The 23,798-nt window shown below is 52.2% G+C and overlaps 2 protein-coding genes across 5 annotated transcripts; both read left to right on the top strand.

Moving 5' to 3' along the window:
- The first annotated feature begins 655 nt into the window (after positions 1-655).
- HOXA4 (homeobox A4) lies at positions 656-9,042 on the top strand. 2 transcript variants are annotated; one of them, XM_060632774.3, is made up of 3 exons: positions 656-1,406; positions 4,459-4,638; positions 8,960-9,042. In XM_060632774.3, exons 1-2 carry the CDS (start codon positions 773-775, stop codon positions 4,635-4,637), a joined length of 813 nt encoding a protein of 270 aa, XP_060488757.1. In that variant the 5' UTR covers positions 656-772; the 3' UTR covers position 4,638; positions 8,960-9,042. The 2 variants fall into 2 exon arrangements, with proteins under 2 accessions (XP_060488757.1, XP_060488756.1); XM_060632773.3 differs by lacking the exons at positions 4,459-4,638; positions 8,960-9,042 and adding an exon at positions 1,959-3,732 and having other exon boundaries at positions 658-1,406.
- Positions 8,932-23,738, top strand: HOXA3 (homeobox A3). 3 transcript variants are annotated; one of them, XM_078441136.2, is made up of 3 exons: positions 8,932-9,042; positions 20,269-20,914; positions 22,304-23,738. In XM_078441136.2, exons 2-3 carry the CDS (start codon positions 20,389-20,391, stop codon positions 23,101-23,103), a joined length of 1,326 nt encoding a protein of 441 aa, XP_078297262.1. In that variant the 5' UTR covers positions 8,932-9,042; positions 20,269-20,388; the 3' UTR covers positions 23,104-23,738. The 3 variants fall into 3 exon arrangements, with proteins under 3 accessions (XP_078297262.1, XP_060488751.1, XP_060488750.1); XM_060632768.3 differs by lacking the exon at positions 8,932-9,042 and adding an exon at positions 11,921-13,055; XM_060632767.3 differs by lacking the exon at positions 8,932-9,042 and adding an exon at positions 17,145-17,418.
- The last annotated feature ends 60 nt before the right edge of the window (positions 23,739-23,798 follow it).

The following is a 23,798-nucleotide window of genomic DNA, read 5'->3' as shown; positions in this document are numbered from 1 at the left end:
CCCACCCACCCTTTGCGGCTCCTGCCGGGCTTCTCAAAGCAGGGGATCTCGGGCGGACTCGGCGAGCACGTTGTGGGGAAGGGGATCAGCTGGTGAAAATATGGATCTGTTGGCCTTATTCGTTTTAATCCGGGGCCACGGTTAAAATCAGGGTATCTCCTTGGTCCTTACGCCATTCCTTCCCTCCGCCGGCCTCGAACCCTAGAAGACGCCAGGACAGGCTAGGCTGGGCCCGAGGTCAGCGATGGGCCGCGGCCACTCGGCTGCCCCGAGGCCTAGACCAGGAGTAGGGCACGAAAAGGGCCCGACTTGGGCGTCCGAGAGGACCAGAAGCCCTGGCAGGGCCCGAATTGCCAGCAGGACCCAAAGTTGGGGGGCTGGGGGGGACCAAAGCTCCAGCTCCCTCCCTCCGCCCGGGGCCGGACAGCAGCATCCATCACTCGCCCGCGCGCTTCCTGATCCGGGTCCGCGCGCGCGGCGCGCCCATTGGCGGGGGCGGGTCACGTGGGGGTACTAGGCGGGGCGCGCGTGGGGCCGAGGCGAGCGCGCGCGCGCGTGCGCGCGGGAGGGGGGGAGGAGCGGCGCGAACTTTGGTGGCGTTGGCGGCGGCGGGAGGGGGAGGGGAGGGGAGGGGTGGGCGCTTGACAGCGGGGGAGGGGAAGGGAGCTGAGGAAAGGGGGGATGGGAAGCGAGGCAGGAGGGGGAGGGGCCTCGGCGAGCCCAGAAAAACGACAACGCGAGAAAAATTAGTATTTTTGCACTTCACAAATTAATGACCATGAGCTCGTTTTTGATAAACTCCAACTACATCGAGCCCAAGTTCCCTCCCTTTGAGGAGTACGCGCAGCACAGCGGCCCGGGCGGCGGAGACGGCGGCCCAGGCGGGGGCCCCAGCTACCAGCAGCCCCCAGCGCCCGCGGCCCAGCACCTGCCGGCGCAGCAGCCCCAGCTCCCCCACGCAGGCAACAGCCGCGAGCCCCCCGCCACCTACTACGCACCACGGGCCGCCCGCGAACCCTCCTACCCCGCTGCCGCGCTCTACCCCGCGCACGGTGCCGCCGAAGCCGCCTACCCCTATGGCTACCGCGGTGGCGCCAGCCCCGGGCGGCAGCCGCAGCCCGAGCAGCCCCCGACGCGAGCCAAGGGTCCTGCGCACGGCCTGCACGCGAGCCACGTCCTGCCGCCCGGGCGGCAGCCCCCGCCGCCGCCGCCACCTCCCCCGCAGCACCGCGCGGCGCCCCCGGCACCCCCGCGGCGTTGCGAGGCGGCTCCCGCCACCCCGGGCGTCCCGGCAGGGGGCAGCGCCCCCGCGTGCCCGCTGCTCCTGGCCGACAAGAGCCCGCCGGGCCTGAAAGGCAAGGAGCCCGTGGTGTACCCCTGGATGAAGAAGATCCATGTCAGCGCCGGTATGTGGCGCCGCTGGGGAGGCGCGGGAGGGTGGGCTGGGGCCGGGTCGGGGTTCGGGGGTCGCGGTGAGGGTCAGGGGGAGAGGCCGAGGGAAAGGGCGCCTCTGGAGGGGAGCCCCCATCTGGCCCAAGCTACAGTGGGATGTGGGTGTGTGCGCGCCAGCCAGCCGCCTGATCCTAACGTGAGAACCCTTTTGTACCCGGGGTCCCTTTATCGAGAGATTTACGAGACGCCAAACTGTTAGGGCAGTAATTATAGCCCCCATAAATTTAATTGCCCTGGCAGAGGCTTCAGGCCATGTGTCTTTGAAGCTTTTCTTCAGCCCCAATGCCCAGCACCATTCTTTATGGCTCTCGGGTGTTTCCCGTTGTCAATAGCCTGTGAAACATTTTCTTTGCCGTTTTATGTATCTTGCGTGAACTTGGTGTCAGGTTATTATATAATGATGATGTCCAATTGCTCTTCCCCACCCCACCTTCTCTCTCCTCCTCCTTTCCCTCTCTTCCACTCCCTCCTCCTTGGCATTCTCCTTCGGGGTTATGGGCTTTCAGTCAACCCCAGTTATAACGGAGGGGAGCCCAAGCGCTCTCGAACCGCATACACCCGACAGCAGGTCTTGGAGCTGGAGAAGGAGTTCCACTTTAACCGCTACCTGACCCGGCGGCGCCGCATCGAGATCGCCCACACGCTCTGCTTGTCCGAGCGCCAGGTCAAGATCTGGTTTCAGAACCGGAGGATGAAGTGGAAGAAAGATCACAAATTGCCCAACACTAAGATGCGATCCTCCAACTCGGCCTCGGCCTCAGCAGGCCCGCCAGGGAAAGCACAAACTCAGAGCCCGCACCTGCATCCTCACCCCCACCAGGGCGCCTCAACACCCATTCCCTCCTCCATATAACCTTCAGAGATCTAGACCAGTTTCATCCCCCCACCTGTTTTTCTCCTCTCTTCTGCCCCTTTCCCCATACTCCTACCTGTCTGGACTATAACAGACCCCAAAACAAAACCCAGCTTGGCGAAAAGGATAATAAAAAAGAAGACATTCTCCCCAAAAGAGTGTGTGCTGGTTGCCAGCTAAGAGCAGACAATAGCCAGGATGCTGGCTGGCCTGAATAAGGCCGCCAGGATTGGGTACCTGAGGAGCACCACTTGGCAATCAATACTTTTGAGATGGCTAATGTCAGCTGGATAGCCCACGCTGACTGGGGGACGTAAACATGTATGTTTGTTGCAAGCAGAAGGAAACAGATCCTTTCCCCCACCTTCCCTACCTCCCCCTTCCACATTAAGGCAGCTCATACAAGCTTGTATTGAACTGAATAAACGAGTAGACATTGTGGACCTCACAAGATTATTTAATTCTCAAAATGTATAGACCTTGATGGTAGATGTGACACATGTTAGTTTCCTTTCCTTGCATTTATTTAAAATATTGTTGTAGAGATATTGTTGTCTTATTCTGAGGCACAATCTCGGGGGAGAGGGGAGTGCATTTCGACCCGTGTGCAACTGTACAAATTGTGGTGTGGCTATATAAAAAGCCATGTGCTAAGAATAAACTCTGTTTTAAAAACCATTAAAAGTTCTAAGACACATTTGTATGTTTCCTACTTTTAATTAAAAAAAAAAAGGTTCTCTGGATGGAGATGTCTGCCCTTGTGTGTAAAAATCTTGTAGATGGCTCAAGTTATGTTCACTTGGATTTTGACTGCTCACATAATTTGTGTGAGTGTATTCAACTTGAGCTGAACTCTTGTCAAGTTTGACCCACGGTGGGAAAAGTTCCAAAGAGCAGGAAGGCTCTTGAGCCCTGAGAGGGCTCCTCTTCTTCCCAAACTTGGCCAGGCTTTCAGGCTTCAAGTCTCTGTAAGGCATAGAAACGTGTCCTTCCCTGCAATGAAAGGTGAAACCACGCAGTGCTTCGGGCCCAGGAGTTTCTGCAGCTGTTCTACAGGCTGAACTCTGAGCACACTTGGAAAGAAGTGGTCCCTTTGGTATTTATTGCACCTTCACACTTAATCTGCCTGTTTCCCTGGAGATAAAAAAAAATAGTTTATGCAAAGAATTGAGATTGCTTTTTTGTTTCTTGGCTGTCTTTAAGGTTCACTTCACTACAGCTTCGGGGTTTTTGTCTTTCTTTCTTTACCTCTTTCCTTCTGAAGCCAGAGCTTTCAAAATAAACTGAATTTTCCCAATAAACCCTCCAAAGTTTCTTCTGAGGAAAGAAAAAGCATAATGCCACCCTCAAAATATACCCCAAGCAAGGCAGACCTGGGAGTATTCAGTGCTGGAAGAAAGCTCAACTCTGAGCGAGGGTCACTTTTCTTAAATGCTCCTGGATCTTTCTGCCCAACCTAAAGATCTAGATTCAAAGGCTGAAAATCAAAACCCAGGGCTGTCTCTATAACCATAGTGTTTATGTGCTGATTTACAAAATCAGTAAAGAGGATTTAGACTTGGTTGTCACTGAAGGAGTATTCTACAACAAGATGCAGAAAACCAACACATGCCACCCCTAGAATATAACTGTCACCTGGCCTTATATGAGTGCAATGTTAGGTTCGCGTTATAATTTTAGCAGAGATGGGAGGGGGCGCTCACCTACCTTTGGAATATCAGAGGAATTTTAAGCACATTTTTCCGTCAATGGCAAACCCTCAGCCAGCGGGCAGTGCTGTTCCTCCTCATGCCGCTGCCGCCCTGTGTGTGATAGAGGCAAGGGTGATCAGTTCTTTACCTATGAACAAACCATATCTGAGAGGAGAGTGATGGACACCAGTCTCTGAAGGGCCTCCACCTCTCCCCAAGAAAATTCAGGAGCAAACAAATGCATGCCTTCCCAAGTCAGGCCAAACCTGGCGTGAAGTACGTTTTATATGGTGTGAACGGGTGCCAGGGATTTCTGGGGACACTGCAACTGCTGCTGAAACTTATTAACCCTCCCCCTACTACACGCACTTGTAAAACGAAATTAAATCACGCTGAAAATAGCAATTTTCCCAGGAATCATTAATCACCTCATACAATAAATACTTCTTTGTAATTCAACAGCAATTCTGAAAGGCATTCTCTGGGAAAAGTCTGTGGAGAAGCGAGGGATCTTCTTGCAAATAATATGGTCTCGGGCAAAGACGCAGCATCTCGGCTGTCTGCTCAAAAAATGCCTAGACTCTTGGTGGAAACTGAGTGTCAAGCTGCAAAACCTCAAATGGCAGATTATCATCATTTAAGGTAAATTCTTATATTTCTCCTTTGTAGGGAAGGAGGGGTATAGAGGCATTCATTCCAGCTTCATACAGGAGGCAGCTGTGTGGGGATAAAGGGGATAACTTTCTTTCACTTACTCTTATAGTCTGTCCAGGAAAGGAAGAGAAAGGATGGACAGATTGTTTTTCTAATATACCAGGACAAAATGGCATTTTTGTCTAAGCTGTCTTAATTATTAAGGTATTGGTAAGTGTTACAAAGCCAAAATGATCCAAAATGACCCAAAGGATTGTGTCATTTCTTTAGTGTTTTTCCTGTTTTAGATTTGGTCTTTAAGGGAGCTTGTTATAACAGCTTAGAAAAATCCCACTTTGTGCTTTAAAATCATGCATTGTCTTCCCTTTGCTAGGGCAACCATAAGAGTTCACCCAGAGGACAAATTTTCTATCTCATTAATTGTTTTTTTTTTTTTTTACGCGAACCCTAGTGGCCCCTCAAACCCTTGACCTTTAAAGACAGTATTTTGTGTAAGCTCTATAATTCTCCTACCAAAATGACCCTTACACATGCTGCCCTCTTCTTTTTCTCTTTCCCCCTCCTTCCCTCTAACACACACTCTTTTGCTTTAGTCACAGAGCCAAGCTGTGCATGACTCTGGAGATAAAAGTTTTGTCAACATCTGAAATCAACTTAAATCGGATGGGAGACACTTTAATGGTCACAGTTTGAATTAAGTACTTAACACTCTCCCCCCTGAAGAAAAATGGCACTTTGCAGGCTCTCTTTCCTAGTTTTGCTGAAATGTACGATATACCCGGTGTTTTATTACAGCGGGAATTCAACTGTGACAGGCATAGTAGAGTACTTAATACCCAGGATGGGGCTCCTGGGAAGATTACCTAGATATATGGGGAGTGGGCCCTCTGCACAGAATCTCTGACTTTATACCCAGCTCTTTGAGGGTGCCCACATTCTGCCCCCCCCCTCACCTCTCAGCTTCTTCCCCAGAGGGGTGGGTATCTCCGTCTCTACTCTGTCCCCCTGATCTTCTAAGCTTCCAAACTGGGCTGCTCGTCTCACCACTGCCTTCTCTCCAGCAGTTGCAACATAGAAACTGATCTAGGACTCTTTAGAATGAAAGGGAAAAAAGACACCCAAAGAATCAGTGTAGCAAACAGAGAGTGGGGTGGGGGGGCTTCCTGTCTGAATGGGTGGGTTCTGTGCAGGGAGTAGGCTGTTCTTTGCACTCCTTTGGCTTGCATCCCTAGCCTAGCCGGCAGCCCTGTATTGAAGAACATAGACTCAGCCTTCCCAAGGGCTGTTCCTATTGCCCCTCTTCTATATTATACCCCAGGGGCCCAAGAAGAACTCTGCTTCCTCTACCAAAGGCTAAGGGCTAGGAAAAATAGGAGGAGGAAAGAATGTAGGTTCTCACTTCTTGTTGGAATCAGGGAGGGTGCTGGGGCTGTTAATGAAACATTCTAGTCTGAAACTTCTCTCTCGGAATTCTGGTATCACTTCTCAAGGCCCCACACTCATGGAGTAACTCCTGCCACCCACTCAGGCCAGCTCCCCTGTCTCTGGGCTTGATTTCTGGGGCTACAAGAGATCCTTGTTTCAAAGAATGTCCGAGGTGAAAGAGATTTGGAGGCCATTTTGGTTCAATCTTCTCAGTTTACAGTAGAGGAAACTAAGGCAGTTGAATGTTCCCCATGTTCCTGTTAATGAATGTGCAGGTTGAATAGAGCCTTTGGTCTCACCTTGGAGAGGGGTAAGTGCACAGGCATCTTTCCTCTGGGCAAGCCTATTCTGCCTGGAATGGACCTGCCTCTGGGCTTACACTTGACAAGGATGGCCACAGGTGTGCTGAGGCGTCCAGGGAGGTAGGGTGGGTTCTCACCTGAAGCGCCATCAAAGCGGCCCCAGGAGATTAGGTCACCAAAGCGCCTTAGCCAGGGCACTGACACAGGTGGGCTGACCTCTGGTCCCAGGAGGGGACAGATGCTTGGGTGCCTGGGAGAGCGGTGGGCACCCCACTGTCCACAATGCTCATAGTTCCAGAATGACTAATTCTATGCTGTCCCTGGGATTTCCATGGCAGTCGCTTGCCCTGGAGTTGAGCAAGGAGCAAGGAGTGTCTGCGTTCTGGAGGCCTGGGGACTAAAAAAGCCAAACAAGGACCGTCGTTGCAGCAGATAAAGGTGTAGCGCCAGTTCGAGGGAGATATTGAAATTGTAATCTTTTGAGGTCACGTGACTCATTAAATAATTAATGCGGATCGTCAGGAATGGATCGGAGTCGTCAGGGCCGCACTAGGAATGAATCTCTCAGAAGTGAGACCCCAACTTCCTATTTGATTTTTAAAAACACACACCCTCAGATTTATCTCCAAAGGCTTTTAACTCCTTCAGGAGGTTTGGAGAGAGAGCCCTTCGGCGGGGAGGACCGGAGCTGGCGGGCCCACGCCGGGTTTGGGGGCTTTTTCTTCAGGGTTTCTGCAAGTCCGGGGAGCGCGCCGCGTCCGGGGAAACGTGAGTTTGGGCTGGGTTTTCTGCGGTCACATCCCGGCTTTAGTGATGAAGTGGGACGGATGCGCAGACAGTTGATAATGTTCTGGTTCACACGGGGGAAGGCTGCAGAGATACCACAGGACCGGCGCGCGGCTTTGTTCAATTTTCCCGGTGTTCATAAATCACCCGCGCCGGGCGAGCGAGGGAGCAAGCGAGCGCCAAAAACGCCGAGAGAGAGGCCACGGCGGCGGTGGCGGCGGCGGCGGCCATTGCAGGGGGAAAGAGACCTGGGCAACATCTCTTTGTGACTCATTAGTCTGAACGATTTATGGGGAACGGCAGCCATGAATATTTGACTTGGGGATAAGGAAATAGCAACAACAATAATAACCATAATAATTACAATACTCCTAAGCGTCGTTGGTGGGGAGGGGTGGCGGATGGCGGCATAGCGGTTCTTTCTGGGGCGAAGTTGAGTGGCATTGTGCAGGGTAGCTAAGCCCCACCACGCTCAGGGTCCCTCCAGGAGCCCCAAGGCCGGAGACACTCCCTGTGGGGACATAGAGGGCGAATTTGAATAAGAGAAAGGGGCCCAGCGTGGATTCTGAGTCCCAAGGGCCTGATGGAGGGTGAGGGCTACAGGTCGAGAGGGTGGCAGAGGGCAACTAGTTGCTGGTTTTCCACCATTTGTTCAGTGTGCTAGGGGGCCCTGAAGCCTGAGGGTCAGGGGGCTTGTCAGCTATTTGGTGGTCTCTCAGGCCATCAACAGGACTGCATGGACTGGGAATCAGGCATCCAGGGCTGGTTGGGGGCAGGCTGGCATGTGGGGAGGCTACCGGGCCGGGGGTGAAGGGGTAGTGGAGAGTAGGTTTGTGGAAGCAACCGGCCCAGCAGAGTCCCAGGCAGTGGAGAACCTAGCCAGGGTTCAGCATTGGGGATGATTCTTCTCCACCTTCCCCAGTGTCTTCTCTCCATCTCCGGAAAGTTGGCTGACCATTTGCTACTTAGAGAGCAAGAGAGGGTTGCAGATACCTTGAGAGACAAGTTGGCAGCAGAATTAGGGCATCGGTTGGCTTGGGACTGCTGTGCAAGGCAAGGCTGGTTAGGGCCCCCAGATCGGGTATTGTCAGATGTCTGCATCCTTCCTAGTCTTCCCCTATTTCCAACCAGCCGCAGTTGGCCTACTCTCAGGGACTGGGCGCTGCGGTGGTCCCGCCAGCCCACTGGGACCGAGAAGTGAGGCACCCAGGGCTTGAATAAACCAGAAGACAAAACCTCTCAAGACTGCCCCCCAGCCCAAAGACTGCGCCGGGGTCTAATTTCGAGTCAAACAGAAATGAGCACTATTAGTGAGGTTTCAAGAGAGTCTGTGATTGAATGCTCCCAGACAGGGCTTCCCTTTGTTAGCGAAAGAAAATAAAGCGTGCATTCACATTCCCCAAGTTGAGGTGCGTGAGGAGCTCTTGGAGCAGAGCTGGCACCAACGGCAAAGCTTCTTCCACCTTCCCATCTTCCTCCGCCTAATCCATTTTCTTCTCCCTACCCCCTTCCCCCATCCCAGCCCCCGTAAAAAGAAAGAAAGAGGAGAATGTGGGTGCGGAGATGGAGTATGTATTTATTTTACAAAAATAAATCATCATCTGCAGGCCATTCTTAGACTGGACCCTTTCGAGCAACGAGTGCGCCTCATGGACGAGTGCCCTGGCGACTCCTCCGTGTCCGCGTCACCCCGGGGGCCACCCTGGCGCCCGCGCAGGGCCGCACTTCCAACTCCGGTTCTCCAGCTCCCTTCCTTCGCAGCCACCGTTTACTCTCTGCTGTTTATTTGTCCGCAGAGCGCCAGGACACCGGAAAAGGCGATTCCCTGAGTGCCCGGAGTTGGAGACAATCACTGGTTCAGTCTTAAACATCTTTCGAGGTAAGCGCTGCGCCAACTCTTCACTCCTCCGGGCTTTGCACGGGCCTTTGGAAGGAGTTTCCTCGTCCAGGCAGCTGCAGCCCCTTGAAGGAGGTTCTGGTCAATATTTAACCTCGGAGACGTTTTGGAGCTGGGTTCTCTTGAGCTGCACGCCCGGGGAATGCGGGGTTTCAGGCAGACAAAGAGTCCGCCCCGAAAAACGGCCGGCACTGTGCAGGCGGGGCGGCTGCAGAGACCAAAGATGTGCGTGCGGGGGCGGCCGGGGGTGTCAGAGGAGCGTGTTTGTTTCTTCGAGCGAGCTCCAAACAAACCCCTACACGGAGCAGCAGGGCAGAAGCAAGTAGAGGCCACGGGTGCGGCGGCCGCTGCGTGGGCCGCGCTCCCTGTCGACTGTTTGCGGCGCCCGCGGAGACTGTGAGTTCGGGAATGGTCGTCAGTCACAGATCTGCGTTGAGGAAACTTGTCTCGCCGCCTTGCAGTTTCTCCTATCCTTTTGCCTTTCCGCGGCATGAGGGAGGTTGCTGCCTTTCGAATGTGTAGACCGTCGCAGGCAGCGGGTCTTCTCCGTTCCTTTAGGTGGGCGGAACTGCTCTTTTTCCTACGGGAAAAGCACGCGTTTCCCAGGTCTCTGCTTTTCTTTTCCTACTGGAAACAAGGGAAGACTCTTTAAAATTCTTTCCAAGTTCTGGCTTAATTTGTTCTCTTAGTTTGGGATGCAGGGAGGTAATTACTGTGGTTTATTACCTTGTAAAAGATCCATAAATTTTGTGCCTGTTTGGGGGAGGGGCTGTTGGAATAGCTTTCAGAAGCTTGGTATGAGGGAATGGGTTTGCTTTGTTCTTTCAGGAGTTATTTATTTTAAAAAGTTTTCTGAGTTTTTGTTTTCTATTCCGCGGGCCTCAGTCTTCCCTAAAATTTGCTCCTCAAATAGATATCAGGTTGTTAATTAAGTGCAACATGCTATTCAGTGATGCTGTAAGGCTGATATGTTGTTCTGGATACAATTATTATCTTATCAGATAGAACGTAAACAGGGGAATAGTAAACCTGGGTTACTTTCTCAGCTCCTGTATGTCTATTTATATCAAGTATAGGTTGAGTATTTTAGGAATTTGCAACTCACTGTGTACATATGATTTGAATCTCTGCACACAACAGAATCACTGCATGTGTACATAGTCACAGGAATTGGAGACCATGTGTATAAAATGATATACACATCCATATGTGTCCAGAGAACTTGGAGCCCATTTGTACTGTAGTTGCACCCACAGGAAATATCTCATGTTAAATAATGATATATAACCTACACACACACACACACACACACACACACACACGCACACACAGACAAAAGTGGGCTAAGCAGGCCTTACCAGACACTAAGAAAAACCACTAGAACTAACTAAAGGGAGAAAAATGTTAAGTGTATTTTTGACAGAGAAATCAGATTGCAGTGTTTGGATACAGATATATCTAATCTGCCAACAGCCTTGCAAATATTGACTAAAGCCCTGTATCCATGCTCACCTGCTCCTTCCAAGACAACTTTTGGCTCTGGCGAAATGGATTCAGGGCATGTGTCCCCAGCCCTGGCCAGGTTGGGGGCTGGAGTGGAAGGGGACTGGCAGCTAGATTTTCCCGGCTGGGCTTCGATACTTGAGTATCTCTATTCTCGTTCTCTGGAAATGAACTTTAAAAGGTCCATAGCCTTGTTCAAGGAGAGTGGATTTCAGAGTGGTGAGGGAGGACTCTCAGCTGCTGGTTCCCTGGTGGCCTGCCGAGACCAAGGTCTCTCTTAGGAAAGCCATTTTCACCTCAAAAGTTAAATTTCTTTTGACTTCCTCAGATTTTTTCCTCCACATCCCACCAAATCACCCCATTCCAACCCAAGTCGTTAATGTTAATTGTTAAACAGCAGTTGGAGCATTAACTGGGCTGTTAATAGCGGCAATGGAGGCTCCTGGCTAGAGCCGAGATGCCGCTGGGCCTTCCTGGCGTTAAGGCATTTCTCTGAAGCAGTACCAAATACTTCTCTCATTGACTTATGGCCTCGGAGTTACGATTTGCTCCAGACTGTTCTGAGAGTTCTGAAGGGGGCCCCTTCTCATCTTTGAGTTGAAGTCTCTGCAGAAACTTTGGTTGGGGGAGATGGGAGTTTGCCAGCAATTTGGCAATACTTCCAGGTCCTTTCTAGGCTACCTGGAGAGTTCGGTGTGAAATATTTGGCACAGGCAGGGTGGGGGGACTGCATAAGGGGAGCAGAGGACAATGTGTTAGTTGTGTGAGTCCTTGGGGGACTGCAGAGTGCTTTTTGGGAAACCAGCCTTTGGTTCTATCCCCCACACCCCATACCTGAGAGAAGTAGGTTTGCACTTTGGGTTCTCACTTTCCAGCTTGTGGCTTAGGTCAGAGTTGGGTCAGTTCACAGAGAGGTTCTCTCCCAGCTCTACCACAGACAGAACTTTGTTGGAATACTGCCACCAGCGTAGGCCAGGGCTCACTTCCAAAGGATTAGGTCTCCTCCTCTTTTATTGCCCTTCTGATTTGGACACCCCCGTGACCAGGCCCCCTTACTGAGGGCCTTACATTCTCACTAGGCCCCTGCAGGGCAGGAGAGGAGGAGGAGGAATCCTGTAGCTGCTATAAGTGAGTCCTCACTCTTAGAGAGGCCTAGCCAGCTGAAGACCCACTCTAAAGAAAGAAAAGAATAAGGCACCAGGAGCCCATCACTTCAGAAACTAAGAAGTTCAGAAACTAAGACGTGAAAAGAGAAACTTTTAAGGCAGGTCCTGAGAGGGTGAAGTGTTACAATCAGTAGACAGTGTCACCAAGCAGAAGTCAGGAGTAGAAGCAGGGCAGGGTGGGGGGGGGGGGGCAGGGGTTGGTTCAGCTCGGTTGCTCCAGAGCAGAGTTGGTCCTGTTCATTTTCTGCTGGTGGACAGATTTGTCTTAGGGGAGGGTGGACAGACCCATCTGCAAAAGGGTCCCAGGTTACCTTGTAGGTTAATTCAAGGGATGCCAGCAAAGATTGGTTGTATGTATAGTTTTTCTCTTACAGAGTCAATTAGATCATTTCCCCTTACATTTTCCATTGTTAGAAGCCTATAATTTCATGTATCGCTCAGCTGTGCACTGAGGAAGTACGCAAGTGTAGGTTTAGCCAGGGCACTGAGTCCCTCCAGATTTTGCAAAATCCTGACCCACCACTCTAGAGGCAAGCACCTCTTCCCTAGAGGGCTCCCATTGAACAAAATCAACTTAGCCTTTTGTCAGGTAATTTGGGGCCTTTTGGCGTGGGTGGTAGCAAACTCCATACAATGGCAGGCCATGGGGGAGTCCACTGACTAAGCCAGTCATTACTGGGTTTTCTTCTGGAAACAGGGCCCGGGCCTTGCCTTTTGACGTACTGGCTAGCAGGCCAGAGGAGACTGGTGTGCTTGGGTGTGCAGGCTTCAGCTTGTCTGCATGTGGAAGACTGTACAGAAAGTTACATGGACTCTAAGAATGGGGACAGCATTGCTGTTTGGATCATTTGTAAAGAAATATAAGTGGAGATAAGTGGCCCAGTGTGGCACATGTTGGGGGGGGGGGTGCCCCCAGCGTCCTACTGCCCTAGATGAAACTCTTCCCCACTGCTGGGCAAGGTTCCCCACTTCCCCTCCCCCAAAGCCGAATGTTCTGCTTGGAAACCTAGTCCCTTCAGTGATTTCCTATTTCAAATAAAAGGATTTAAGTTGACGTATGACCACGTGAGCACATAATACAGCGCATTATTGTGGCATTTGGAGCGGAGACCCGGGCGGGCTTCGCCTGTGATTACGTTTTCTAGATTCTCTACAGAGCGAGAGCTTTTCCCCCCCACCCCCACGCACCCACCTCCTCCTTCTCCTTCCCCTTCTCCGGAGAGCGCTCTCCTAGCGGGTTGCAGTTTTCAGCGCTCATGGAGCGGTTCTGGGCGAGCTAGCCGATGGGACTCGAGGCCACACCAGGAGGATGGAATTTATTTTAAGGTATTTCCGCCGATTGTTCATATTTAGAGTGAGTTACGGCTGTGAGAGACAAAGGTCAGGCGAGGAGACCCTGGTTCACCGACAGGACCCTCAGCCCCTCTCTTCCTTTGTTTCTCTCATAGAACCGAAACCATCTGAAAGATCTCCAGTAGCACCTCAGACTGAGTTTAATTCTCTGGAAAGTGTAGGGGGATGTAAAGGAAAGGGCGCTTGGGGGCTGCGAGGTGAGCCCGGTGGCCTCCAGCGCTCTGGCGGCTTTGTCCACTGCAGCGGGGCTTGAGTCCCAGGAGCTGAGCCGCAGGCGGAGGGAGGGTCCCGAAGCAGCGGCTCTGGCCGAGGTGGCCCGCGCGGCGCTTGCTCGGCGAGACGGCCTGGAGGGGGTGGGGGCTGGGTGGATGGGAAGGGGAATCTCTCCCGGCTTGGCCGCGTTTGCTGGCGGCCAGGGATGGAGAGGTAGGGCTGACCTAGGCAGCCAGAGCAGCTGGGAGAGGGAAATCAATGAGTGTGCAGACGCGCTGCCATTTTATTGATGATGCTTCAGGCCACTTTGTTCAGTGCTGGGTTGGTTGGAGGACGCGCTTTCCCACGCGCGGGACCGAAGGTGCAAGACCCGGAGGACGGAGGACGCGCCATTGTTTCCCCAGTACTCTACCCGGGTAGGGGTGAAGACAGTTCAGATCTAGGAGAGGCTTAGGGTAGGGGTAAGCGTGCCCGACGCCCAGAAGCTCTGTTAGTCTAAATTTCGGGAGCCAGAACTGGGTTTGGGCTTCATAATGTGCATGGCCTGTATGCCCCATTGTAATGCACCCAGCTGGCTTGCAGAGTTTTAAGGACTGGCTGGTGCACCCTGGGCTAGAGAGAATTCGAGGCAGAGTCCGCAGGAAGCAGAGGCAGACATTTCTCCGGCTTCAGACCCCAGAAACAGTGCTGTAGCCAGGATAGAAGCAGATGAGAGATAAACCATGCTTGCAAATTACTGGGAAAGCCTGTGCTAATTGCACTTTGGAGACCCAGCACTCCTGGGAAGGATGAAAACTCCCTGAAACGGTGAAGGAAACTTCACTTTTCTCTGCTCTTGGAGATCTTGGGGTGGAGGAAAGGGGTGTCTACAAGGAGTCGGGAATCAGATTTTCTCCGTGACTTAAACAAAAAAAAATCTTATTTCTTTCTGTACTTGAAAAAAAAAAAATCAAATCAGGTTTCCCCTACTTGAGAGGGATTTACATCCCCAGAAGGGAAACGCTGCTTCTACCCTCCCCCGCTGCCGTCCTCGGGCGCTAACCGTGTTTAACTGAGGCGGTTTCAAGTGCCCTAAAACACCCCTTGGAAATAAAATGTAAGCTTTAATTGCTGTTCAATTACTTGTCAGCATTTCATATGATTTATGACCCAGTTCTGGCGCATTTTTGACCCAGTTAAAGACTCATAAATAATATAGTTTCGCTAGAAAGAATGAGAGAGGGAATAGAGGTTTGTTAAAGGCATCTTTTTATTGTCACTTCAGTGCCAGCCAGCGGAATAAATATCTAGGGATGGACTCTCAAACTGGTTCTGTATAAAAGTGTGCACAGTGAAAAGAAACCAGTAGTCCAGTTTATAGAGCACCAGTTGGTTTTTCCTTCATGCAAGGAGCTAAAGCCACTCCATAATAGCTAAACTACAGCTATAAAAAACAGGCTAGTCCCCTTTTACCCTCAAAATGCCAGCCTCACCCTCACAGGCAAGCGTATTTCCTCATTAATTTTCCTCTCCATTCCCAGATTTCAGTGCCTCTTGTGCCTTACCTTCCTCCCTGGCTTATAGACAGCCTTGCAGGGACCCCAGCGCCCCCCACCCCAACCCGCAGACCTGTTCTCAAGGAGGCCCCTGCAAAGGGTAGAGAGGCACAAGCACACCTTCGCTATTTCAGATATTTTTCTAGCGCTGGGAAAATGTTTTCTTCTAGTCCTGGTGGGCAAGACATAAGGGAGCACAGGGACTGAGGAGGGGGGTTTGGGGGAGCGAAGGGGTCCTTTCCACAAAGATAACCTCAGTGGTTTTGGCTGAGCAGGGTGAATGGCTGCGGGATTTGCCTAGAAAAGACACCGCAGCCGCAGCAGTGGGCAATTTCTGGCAGTGAAAATCGGCAGGCGGTATTTTTCTCTTAAAAAACAGTAACACAGAACCTTCAGCAATCATAAATTATTACCTTTAATCACATCGCCTGCCTTACTCTAAAAGCCAGTCCTGTGGATTTCAGCAGAGAGGCCCAAACCCGGAGGTCTGCATGCCAGGGTGTGAGACCAGTCTTGAGGTCAGAGCCAGATTTGTGCCCACTGCAGCCATCTGCCCAGAAGCCATCTAGTCTGGGACCATCCAGCAGAGACCCTGTCCCAAGCTCCCACTCCAGCTCTCCCTCAACTCCCATGGCTCTTCAAGTCCAGTCCCAGCATTTTGCCCGGCACAGTCTTGGTGCGGGTGAAAAGGTATGCGCCCCAGATGCCCCAGCCCTCACCTCGGAACCCTCGGCCCTCTTGGCCCAGGCGGTCCCCTCCCCTGGCAGGTTCTCACGGAAAGCTGCCCTTCCCTGCAGCTGGCTTAGCTGAGAAGGCGGTGAGAGTCGTGTCAGCAGTTTGGAGGAGAAAGTGCGGGTTGATTATTGACCCACGCCTTCTTTCTTCAAATGCCACATCCGACCAGGCCAGTTTGAAGAGAAAATGCAGCGGAGCGATTTTTGCGGCGGCTCTCACCTCCTACGCCGCCCGGCTCCCCCTTTTAAGTTGCGCTGCCGCAATATGCCATAAGGAGCAAGTGTTTGCTGTTTTGTGCTCTGTTTACAGCTTTGGGGCGCCGAGTCATAAATCTTGCCCAGCCATAAATGACAAAAACCATTGGTATGCATGAGGCCACCCTGGCCAGGAGTGCTTTTTGATTTCTCCCTTTTCCCTTGGCTTTGTTTTTGCTTTAAGGTGACACTTTGGCTCCCTGACAGTTTAAACATACTACTTATATTTTTAACACCTTCCTTTGAGAAGGACTGGCCGTTGACACCTTGGAATTGCATGAAAGCTCCATTTCTCTTTTTGCCACACACATACCCTTGCAGAGTTCGCTGGAGAGTGGAGGGAGGCATTAGAAGAGAGAAAGACCATCCTCCTTAAAGTTGTGGCAGTATTGCGGGGCACACCCAGGCCTTTCCTTTGCTTAGTGTCCCTGCATACCACTAATTAGAGAAGAAAACATTATAGATGTCGGTTTGTGTTGGGGTCAGAGTTTTATCTGTCTTTTCCTGTGAGTGAGCTGCCCGTCTGTACTATGAAGTAGGCATAGAAAAGCTGGAGACCCGGGTTTCTAGGCACCCTAGTACGTACCTGAGCCCAGTGCATCCCACTTCACTGCCTGGACTTGTGTCCATTTCCCCCAGGTTACTTCCCTCTTGGCTGCCAGGATTTTAAGAGTTTCTGCCTAAAAATATAATGAAAGACAGCCCAGTTGGCTCTTGGGGAGGTCTCTTGAGAAGGGAGGCCCTATCCCTGTCCCCCAAGGATTGCCTTTGAGGTTCTCAGGTTGGGGGTGGAAGATTTGGTAAAGTGCTCAAAGTCTGGGGGACTCTCCTTATGGTTCTCTTTCTCCTTGCACCCCAACTGGAAGTGTTCAGGGCAGAGAGTTACATGGTTTCTCAAATGGATTCCCAAGAAATAGAGCCCGGCAAGAGAGCCCCTTTGTGAGAGCCGTTTGTCCTCATTAGCATAATTTTCCTGGACTTTAGTGACGCCTAGAAGCGAGGAGAGGGAGGGCGTTGGGGGTTGGGGGGAGGCTGCCCTCCTCCCGCCGCCGCGGAGCTCCCCCTCTCGCTCCTGTCCCTCCCCTCGCCTCAGCCCCATCCCCCACGCCGCCCCGCGCTTCCCCAGCCGCCTCGGCCTCCCCTCCCGCCCGCCCCCAGTACCCCCCACCGCACCCCCCAGCCAGACGCTGCTCCGCGTGTAATATTCATAAGAAACATACCCAAGTCGGTGCCACTAGCCCAGGCAGAGCCCTGCGCCGCGCTAGCGCTTATCTCCGGGCCACGGCTGCTGCCCTCGGGAAGGGCAGGGGGCGGGGGTGTGGGGGAGGGGTGGGTGGGTGGGAGGGGGGGGGGTCCAAGCCGCCCCAGTCCGCCCTGGGCGAGCCGTGCCGGAGCAGCAAGGCGGCCACGCTCTGCGCCGCGGCGTCCGGGCCTCGGGGTCTCCCTCCCGCCAGCCGTCTCGGCTGATGCTGAGGGTCGGTGCCCATCCCGCGCCTAGGGGACCCGGCCGGGCCGCTAAGCCGGGCCGGGGGCCGGAGCCCGAGCCCGAGCCCAAGCCCGAGCCCGAGCCTGAGCTTGCGGCGCTCATCAGAAGTTAAGGTAAGCAGGGCCACAACCGGCCGCTCTCCGCGCTGAATGGCGGAGTTTACGTCTCGGTGATTTATGGCTGCAGACTTAAATCTCGGTTCAAGAAGAGTTCACAAGCCGGAGCTTCCTTCCCGGCAGTGACTGATACCCTTACACTTCGAGTTCAGGCCGCTTTCCCATCCCCGCCCCCACCTCTTCCCTCTCCCCTAGCCCAGCCCCAACTTTTCTGGGTTGGGGAGGGAGGGGTGGGCAAGGGGACGAGGGGGCTCTTACCCGATATTCCCGCTTAAACTCGGGGTGAGGGCAGGCTGAGGAAGGGGCGGGAGTGGAAAGAGGGAGCGGTGTCTGAAGGAAGGAGGTTGAATTTGGGCAGATCTTCCAGAAAGACAATAGGGCTTGCTTTCTGCACTCAATTTAGCCTCCTCAACTCTCTTTCAGCTCTTGCACCTGGGGGTTATTGTCCAGAAACAGATCTTTTAGGAGGAATCTCCTCCCACCCCCAGCCCTTGCTTGAGGGGGTGCAAAGCAAGTTTCCTGACTGGCAGATCTCCAACTTCTTTACTGGATTGCAAACTTTGGGGGCTGGGGTGGGGTGGGAGGGGAGAACTGTGTGGGTCCCAAGGTGGTTGTCTGCTGACCTCAAACAATAGGAAGGACTCTGGTGGGATCTCCAAGGTGAATTCATATTTTTAGTTTATGGGGGTTGTTGTGTGCTCTTTGGTTTTTAATGGTATTTTTGTTATTTACAAGACAATGATCAACTTGATGAAAAGGCTTAAGTAAGCAGCAGGCCAGTGTAGCTTGTGATAATGGATTGAAAAGTCACTTGAAATGTTGCACATTCAAAATCACCTTTATTTTGTTTTATCTAATATCTTGCTGTTCAGGTGTCTGGAGTAATTTTCTTAACCTGACATTTTATTTTACACAAGCCTGGTATCTTAAAAATTTATAATGGCAGACAGTAACACTGCCAAATGTAATAGAACTATTTTCAATGAAAGAGCAGGAAACTGAGACATTCAATTACTATTCAGTTTTAAAATTTATTTTATCCTTTTTAAATTTTTGATCATAGTATCTGTAGCTTCCAAAATAGAAACAATACTCCAGGGCTCAGGATCACGCACACTAACTTCGAATAAGGGAAGCTGTAATTTTTAATTGAGGTTCTGGAAAATTAATTGTGCTTGTTTTCCATATGTTGGTCAGATTGTTGGTTTAATAATGAAATCCAAAGGAGCCCATTATTAAAAACAAAATTGTAGTCATCTGCTTGTGGATGGCTTTTTCTAGTTAACAAAGTGTCTGCTATTCCTAGAGAACTTGAATGACTCCAGGACTCAAATATACATAGTTGGGGCATGAACTAAACCATTTTCTTCTTGAATTTGTCATTGTATTTTTTCTTAAATGGTCACACTAACATTCTGAGTGTGTGTGTGTGTGTGTGTGTGTGTGTGTGTGTGTATGCATATTAACTCACGTAGAACTTTTCTCAGCTGAGAACGAGAGATTGACCATGCACGTTGAAAACAAAAATAAAACAGATTTCACTTCTGCAAACTGCTTTCTAAATAATATATTTTTAATAAGGGGTTGAGAAGGCTTTCAGTTGCTTTTAAGATTTCCAGTCTTGACCTTTACTTGGTGTTTCTGAAGCAGGTAAATAGGCCAAGTAACAAACATCAACAACAAGAGCACACAAAGATCAGGGCACTCTGGCAGGATTTTATGGCTTGTGCTTCCATCCCTCGTCCGGAGCCAAATGACCCCCATACATCAAATTACATAGCAGTTTCTAAGACAGAACCTATTATCGTTAAGTTGGAGGGAGAGTTCAAGCCGTGGTCATGGAGATGAACGCTGGTTTTTCAGGTTCCTGGTGGGTTGTTTTTTTCTCTAATCCATCATGTTTTAACAGGTAGAATTTGATAGTTATCCTGAATAACAGCACCTCAGAAAATCCAAGGCAGGAGGGTCTGGGGACCTTCTGTAACAGGGGAGAAGAGGTGGGAGTGGCTTGCTGGGTCAAGCCTGAGAAATAGGGAGAGGAAAGGAGTAAAGAACTGTCCAGGATTTGAGTTTGACTTGCTGGAGCAAGTGTTGTTGTTGGTCCTTTTCCACGCAGGATGTCCCCTCCAAAGTTTTTTCTCTTCCCTTCTTGGCTACAAGGGGCTCATTTGGAGGAGGTAGGTCATATCCCCTGCCCAAGGGTAGATTAACTGCCCAACAAGCTCAGCTTTTGAAATCCAGCGGGGTAGTAGGGCAATTGCCTGAAAATGTTTTGTGCATACCTGTCTTGGGTGCTGAAAGATCCAAGAAGGGGCTCGATGGGAAGTCACCCCGCATCAGGGCTCTTTTGCCAAATATTAGTCCTAAAGCGAGGATTGGAGAACAAATTGGCAACCTAAGCTCTCCTTTGCCTCCTTGCCCCCTTCCCCATGATCCTGAGAGGGAAGGAGTCGCAGGGCTCGCTGGACAAGGCCAAAGAGCAGAGACGAAGGGACACCCCAAGTTTCTTCTCTCCTGGAAAAGAAGAATCCCAGCCCTGTTCCTTTCTAGCCCATCAACCTTTCTTCTTTAGGACTCCGGTTCTGGAGTCCCGGCTTCCAGCCCTCACTTACTCTCCTCCTCTCTCCCCGGAAAACCCCCTAACTCCAGACGCAAGTTAAGCAAATATTTGTAGCTGCCAGTAAATTCCAGCGGCTTTTTATAGCGCGGCTCTCTGCGCCCGGGGCCAAGTCGTGCTGCTAAATATTGCTGACCACTTTTTCTTTTATGGCTTTCATGTCACTTAGCTATTGAGAGTAAGATGGATTTGCGCGGAGCCCTCACCGCGCTGCGATTCTCGCCCCCCAGGTCTGCGCGGGGCAGCCATTGGCGGCGGAGTATCACGTGACCGCGGGGGCGTGCCAATGTGCGCCCTCAAGGGTGTCAAGCCCCTGTCAGAGTGTGCGATCAAGATTGTGAGACAACGCGATGCAAAAAGCGACCTACTACGACAGTTCGGCGATCTACGGTGGCTACCCCTACCAGGCAGCCAACGGGTTCGCTTATAATGCCAATCAGCAGCCGTATCCGGCGTCCTCGGCACTGGGCACTGATGGCGAGTACCACCGACCTGCCTGTTCACTCCAGTCGCCCGCCAGCGCCGGGGGCCACCCCAAGGCGCACGAGCTGAGCGAGGCGTGTCTGCGCACCCTGAGTGGCCCACCCAGCCAACCCCCAGGCCTCGGCGAGCCCCCCCTGGCCCCGCCGCCCCCCCAGGCCGCGCCCCCTGCTCCACAGCAGCCTCAACCCCCGCCACAGCCCCCAGCACCCGCTCCTGCCGCGCCCCCGCCCCCCTCTTCAGTTTCCCCACCTCAGAATGCCAGCAGCAACCCCACGCCTGCCAGCGCAGCCAAGAGTCCCCTACTCAACTCACCCACCGTGGCCAAACAAATCTTCCCCTGGATGAAAGAGTCTCGGCAAAACACAAAGCAGAAAACCAGCGGCTCCAGCTCAGGTAAAGCCGTACCTTCTAGAGGAGGGGTCCCCTGGCCTGGCTCCCGGCCCCCCAAGCTACCTCCAGTCACAGTCTGGGAGCGCTGGAACATTTTCAAGAACTAACAGCTCCTTCTCCTTCAACTAGGGGGGTGACAGGACTCTGTGTCCAGGAAACCCCCAGACAGACCTGATGAGAGTCTCTCTTGACTTCCTCAAGAGCAAGTGGGGCCTAGTGAGTTTGGAACCCCTTCTTGTTACACTCTAGGAGTTAGGACCTTTGGGCATAGCAAACCTGAGCTCCACACTCTCTTTTTAGCATAACTCCTTTCTAGTGGAACAGTGACATCCATCCCACACTGAAATGTGGTAGAATAAAAGCAGGCCTAGTCACCATCCAAGTCAGAATCAATGCTTTGCCTATAAACAGAGCCTATTTTTAATTTTTGCTCCAGTAGATGGAGTGGCTGCCTTACCTCTGGGAAGGCCCTACTCAGATTTAGTACAATGAAGGCAGCCAGGGATCTCCTGCGGGTGGGGATTTGGATTTGTCATGCTAATAGGAACCACTTGGGCCTACCAGAAACTAGACTAGAGGACAGGGCCTGGGTCTTAGGCTTCCCAGCATCTTGGTTACCTTTCCCCCTGCCTTCTCCAGTTCCGAGTACTCTGCTCTGAGCCTGAGCATCTGGGACCCTGCAGAACCAAGGTGGGGGTAGGGCGAAGGGGAGGATAGGAGGGTACAAGATTAGTGGATTAAATTGGGGAGGCAGCTTGATAACATGAAGAACGCTTTAAAGGGACCCCGCCAGGGGCCTGGGCCTCCCCACCAGAAATTGGTACTTTCAATGTGATCTCTTCCTTTGGGCACAGAAGGCCTTCCAGATTGGGGCTTCCACTCCACCTGTCTCCACTGGGTAGACCAAATAAGTGGCCAGTTGAGGCAACTGTGCAATCCTTCCATCAGACAGTGAAAGAGAGAAAGGTTTATTGAGTGTATAATAGGTGCCCCACATCCCAGTTACTGTGAAGGGAATGAAGATGGGAGACCTGCCCATAGGGAGCTTGTAGTCTGATAGGCCTGAATGACTACATGGTTCAGAAAGTGAATAGCTCCAGGAAGGAAATACAGATCAGGAAGGCAAACTGGGGGTTCTGCTTTCCTATCTCTTGCCCTTAGGGAAGCCTGTGATTTGCACCTTAACTGAATGAGGGGCTAGCTACCCAGCTGCTGGCACTATTTCCCCTCCAGGACAGAGGACAGCACCTAGTTCCTCCTCCCCCTTTCTGGGCCCTGACAGACCGAGGGATCTTGGGCCCTGGAGTGAGGAGGGGCCTGGCGGGTTCAGGGGCTAGGCGGGGCCTCGGGCAGCCCCTGACGCCACTCTTCCTCTCTCCTCTGTCCTCGCAGGGGAGAGCTGCGCTGGCGACAAGAGTCCGCCTGGGCAGGCGTCGTCCAAACGGGCGCGCACCGCCTACACGAGCGCGCAGCTGGTGGAGCTGGAGAAGGAATTCCACTTCAACCGCTACCTGTGCCGGCCGCGCCGGGTAGAGATGGCCAACCTGCTGAACCTCACAGAGCGCCAGATCAAGATCTGGTTCCAGAATCGCCGCATGAAGTACAAGAAGGATCAGAAGGGCAAGGGCATGCTGACGTCATCAGGGGGCCAGTCCCCAAGTCGTAGCCCCGTGCCCCCCGGCGCGGGCGGCTATCTGAACTCTATGCATTCGCTGGTCAACAGCGTCCCATACGAGCCCCAGTCGCCCCCGCCTTTCTCCAAGCCTCCCCAGGGTGCCTATGGGCTGCCCCCCGCCTCCTACCCCGCACCCCTGCCAAGCTGCGCGCCCCCACCGCCCCCACAGAAGCGCTACACCGCGGCAGGGGCAGGGGGCACACCCGACTATGACCCGCACGCTCATGGCCTGCAGGGCAACGGCAGCTATGGGACCCCACACTTACAGGGAAGCCCCGTCTTCGTGGGGGGCAGCTATGTGGAGCCCATGAGCAACTCTGGGCCTGCCCTCTTTGGCCTAACTCACCTCCCCCACGCCGCCTCGGCAGCCATGGACTACGGGGGTGCTGGGCCACTGGGCAGCGGCCACCATCACGGGCCCGGGCCAGGGGAGCCGCACCCCACCTACACGGACCTTACCGCCCACCATCCTTCTCAGGGAAGAATTCAGGAAGCCCCCAAGCTCACCCACCTGTGATGGTGGGCTCGGGGCTGCGCGCCAGGAGAGTCCCCCCCCCCCCGCCCCCACCTTTCTTCGTCGTTTCCCTGTTTTGTTTTGTTTTAAGATTCTTCCTGTCCTCTCTTTTCTGTTCTCCGCCCCTTCTACCTTCCCCTCCTCCTCGTTTTGTTTTCTTTGGTAACGCGTTTTTATAGTTTATGTGACGTAGCAATCTTGGTTGCTGGAATGGCTGTCAGTATCAGTAGCGATGTTTATCTCCTCCTACCCCCTCGCTCGGCCGCTGGCCCTGCACCCTTTACTTTCTCTACTCTTTGATCAGAAACAGGGTATATGAACAAATTTTCTAGCCGAGTTCTTCAATGTGAATTTGTTCGTACATTATGGCTCCCGAGGGGAAGCAATTACTTTTTTTTTTTTAACTTTTAGATTTTTTTTAAATTGCACTTCTTGTAAAGAGCGAGAAAAAAATCAAAGGCGCTTTGAAACAGGGGCTCCCTGTGCAAGGACGACTAAGTGTACGTCTTTCCGTGTGTGTATGCTGGTGAACAGTCAGATTTATTTATATTTTTTTTGCAAGCATTGAATAATCTAAGTTTTAAATATTATTTATCCCCATCCGTTCGTATTTATATTAAAGAAATTCTGTACCCTGATTGTTCAGAAGGTTTCTTGGGCCTTTTGTTCAATAGTGTATTGGCGTACATAGAAAATTT

The sequence above is a fragment of the Panthera onca genome, chromosome A2 (genome assembly GCF_046562875.1).
Source record: "Panthera onca isolate mPanOnc1 chromosome A2, mPanOnc1 haplotype 2, whole genome shotgun sequence".
Lineage (NCBI taxonomy): Eukaryota > Metazoa > Chordata > Mammalia > Carnivora > Felidae > Panthera > Panthera onca.
Note: the sequence above shows the minus strand (reverse complement) of the source record. Positions and strands in the feature narration are given on the sequence as shown.

Coding starts and splice junctions, on each gene's coding strand:
- HOXA4 (XM_060632773.3), top strand. CDS start 773: ATGACCATGAGCTCGTTTTTGATAAACTCCAACTACATCGAGCCCAAG. Junction 1,407..1,958: donor GAAGATCCATGTCAGCGCCG/GTATGTGGCGCC, acceptor ATGGGCTTTCAG/TCAACCCCAGTTATAACGGA.
- HOXA3 (XM_078441136.2), top strand. CDS start 20,389: ATGCAAAAAGCGACCTACTACGACAGTTCGGCGATCTACGGTGGCTAC. Junction 20,915..22,303: donor AACCAGCGGCTCCAGCTCAG/GTAAAGCCGTAC, acceptor CTGTCCTCGCAG/GGGAGAGCTGCGCTGGCGAC.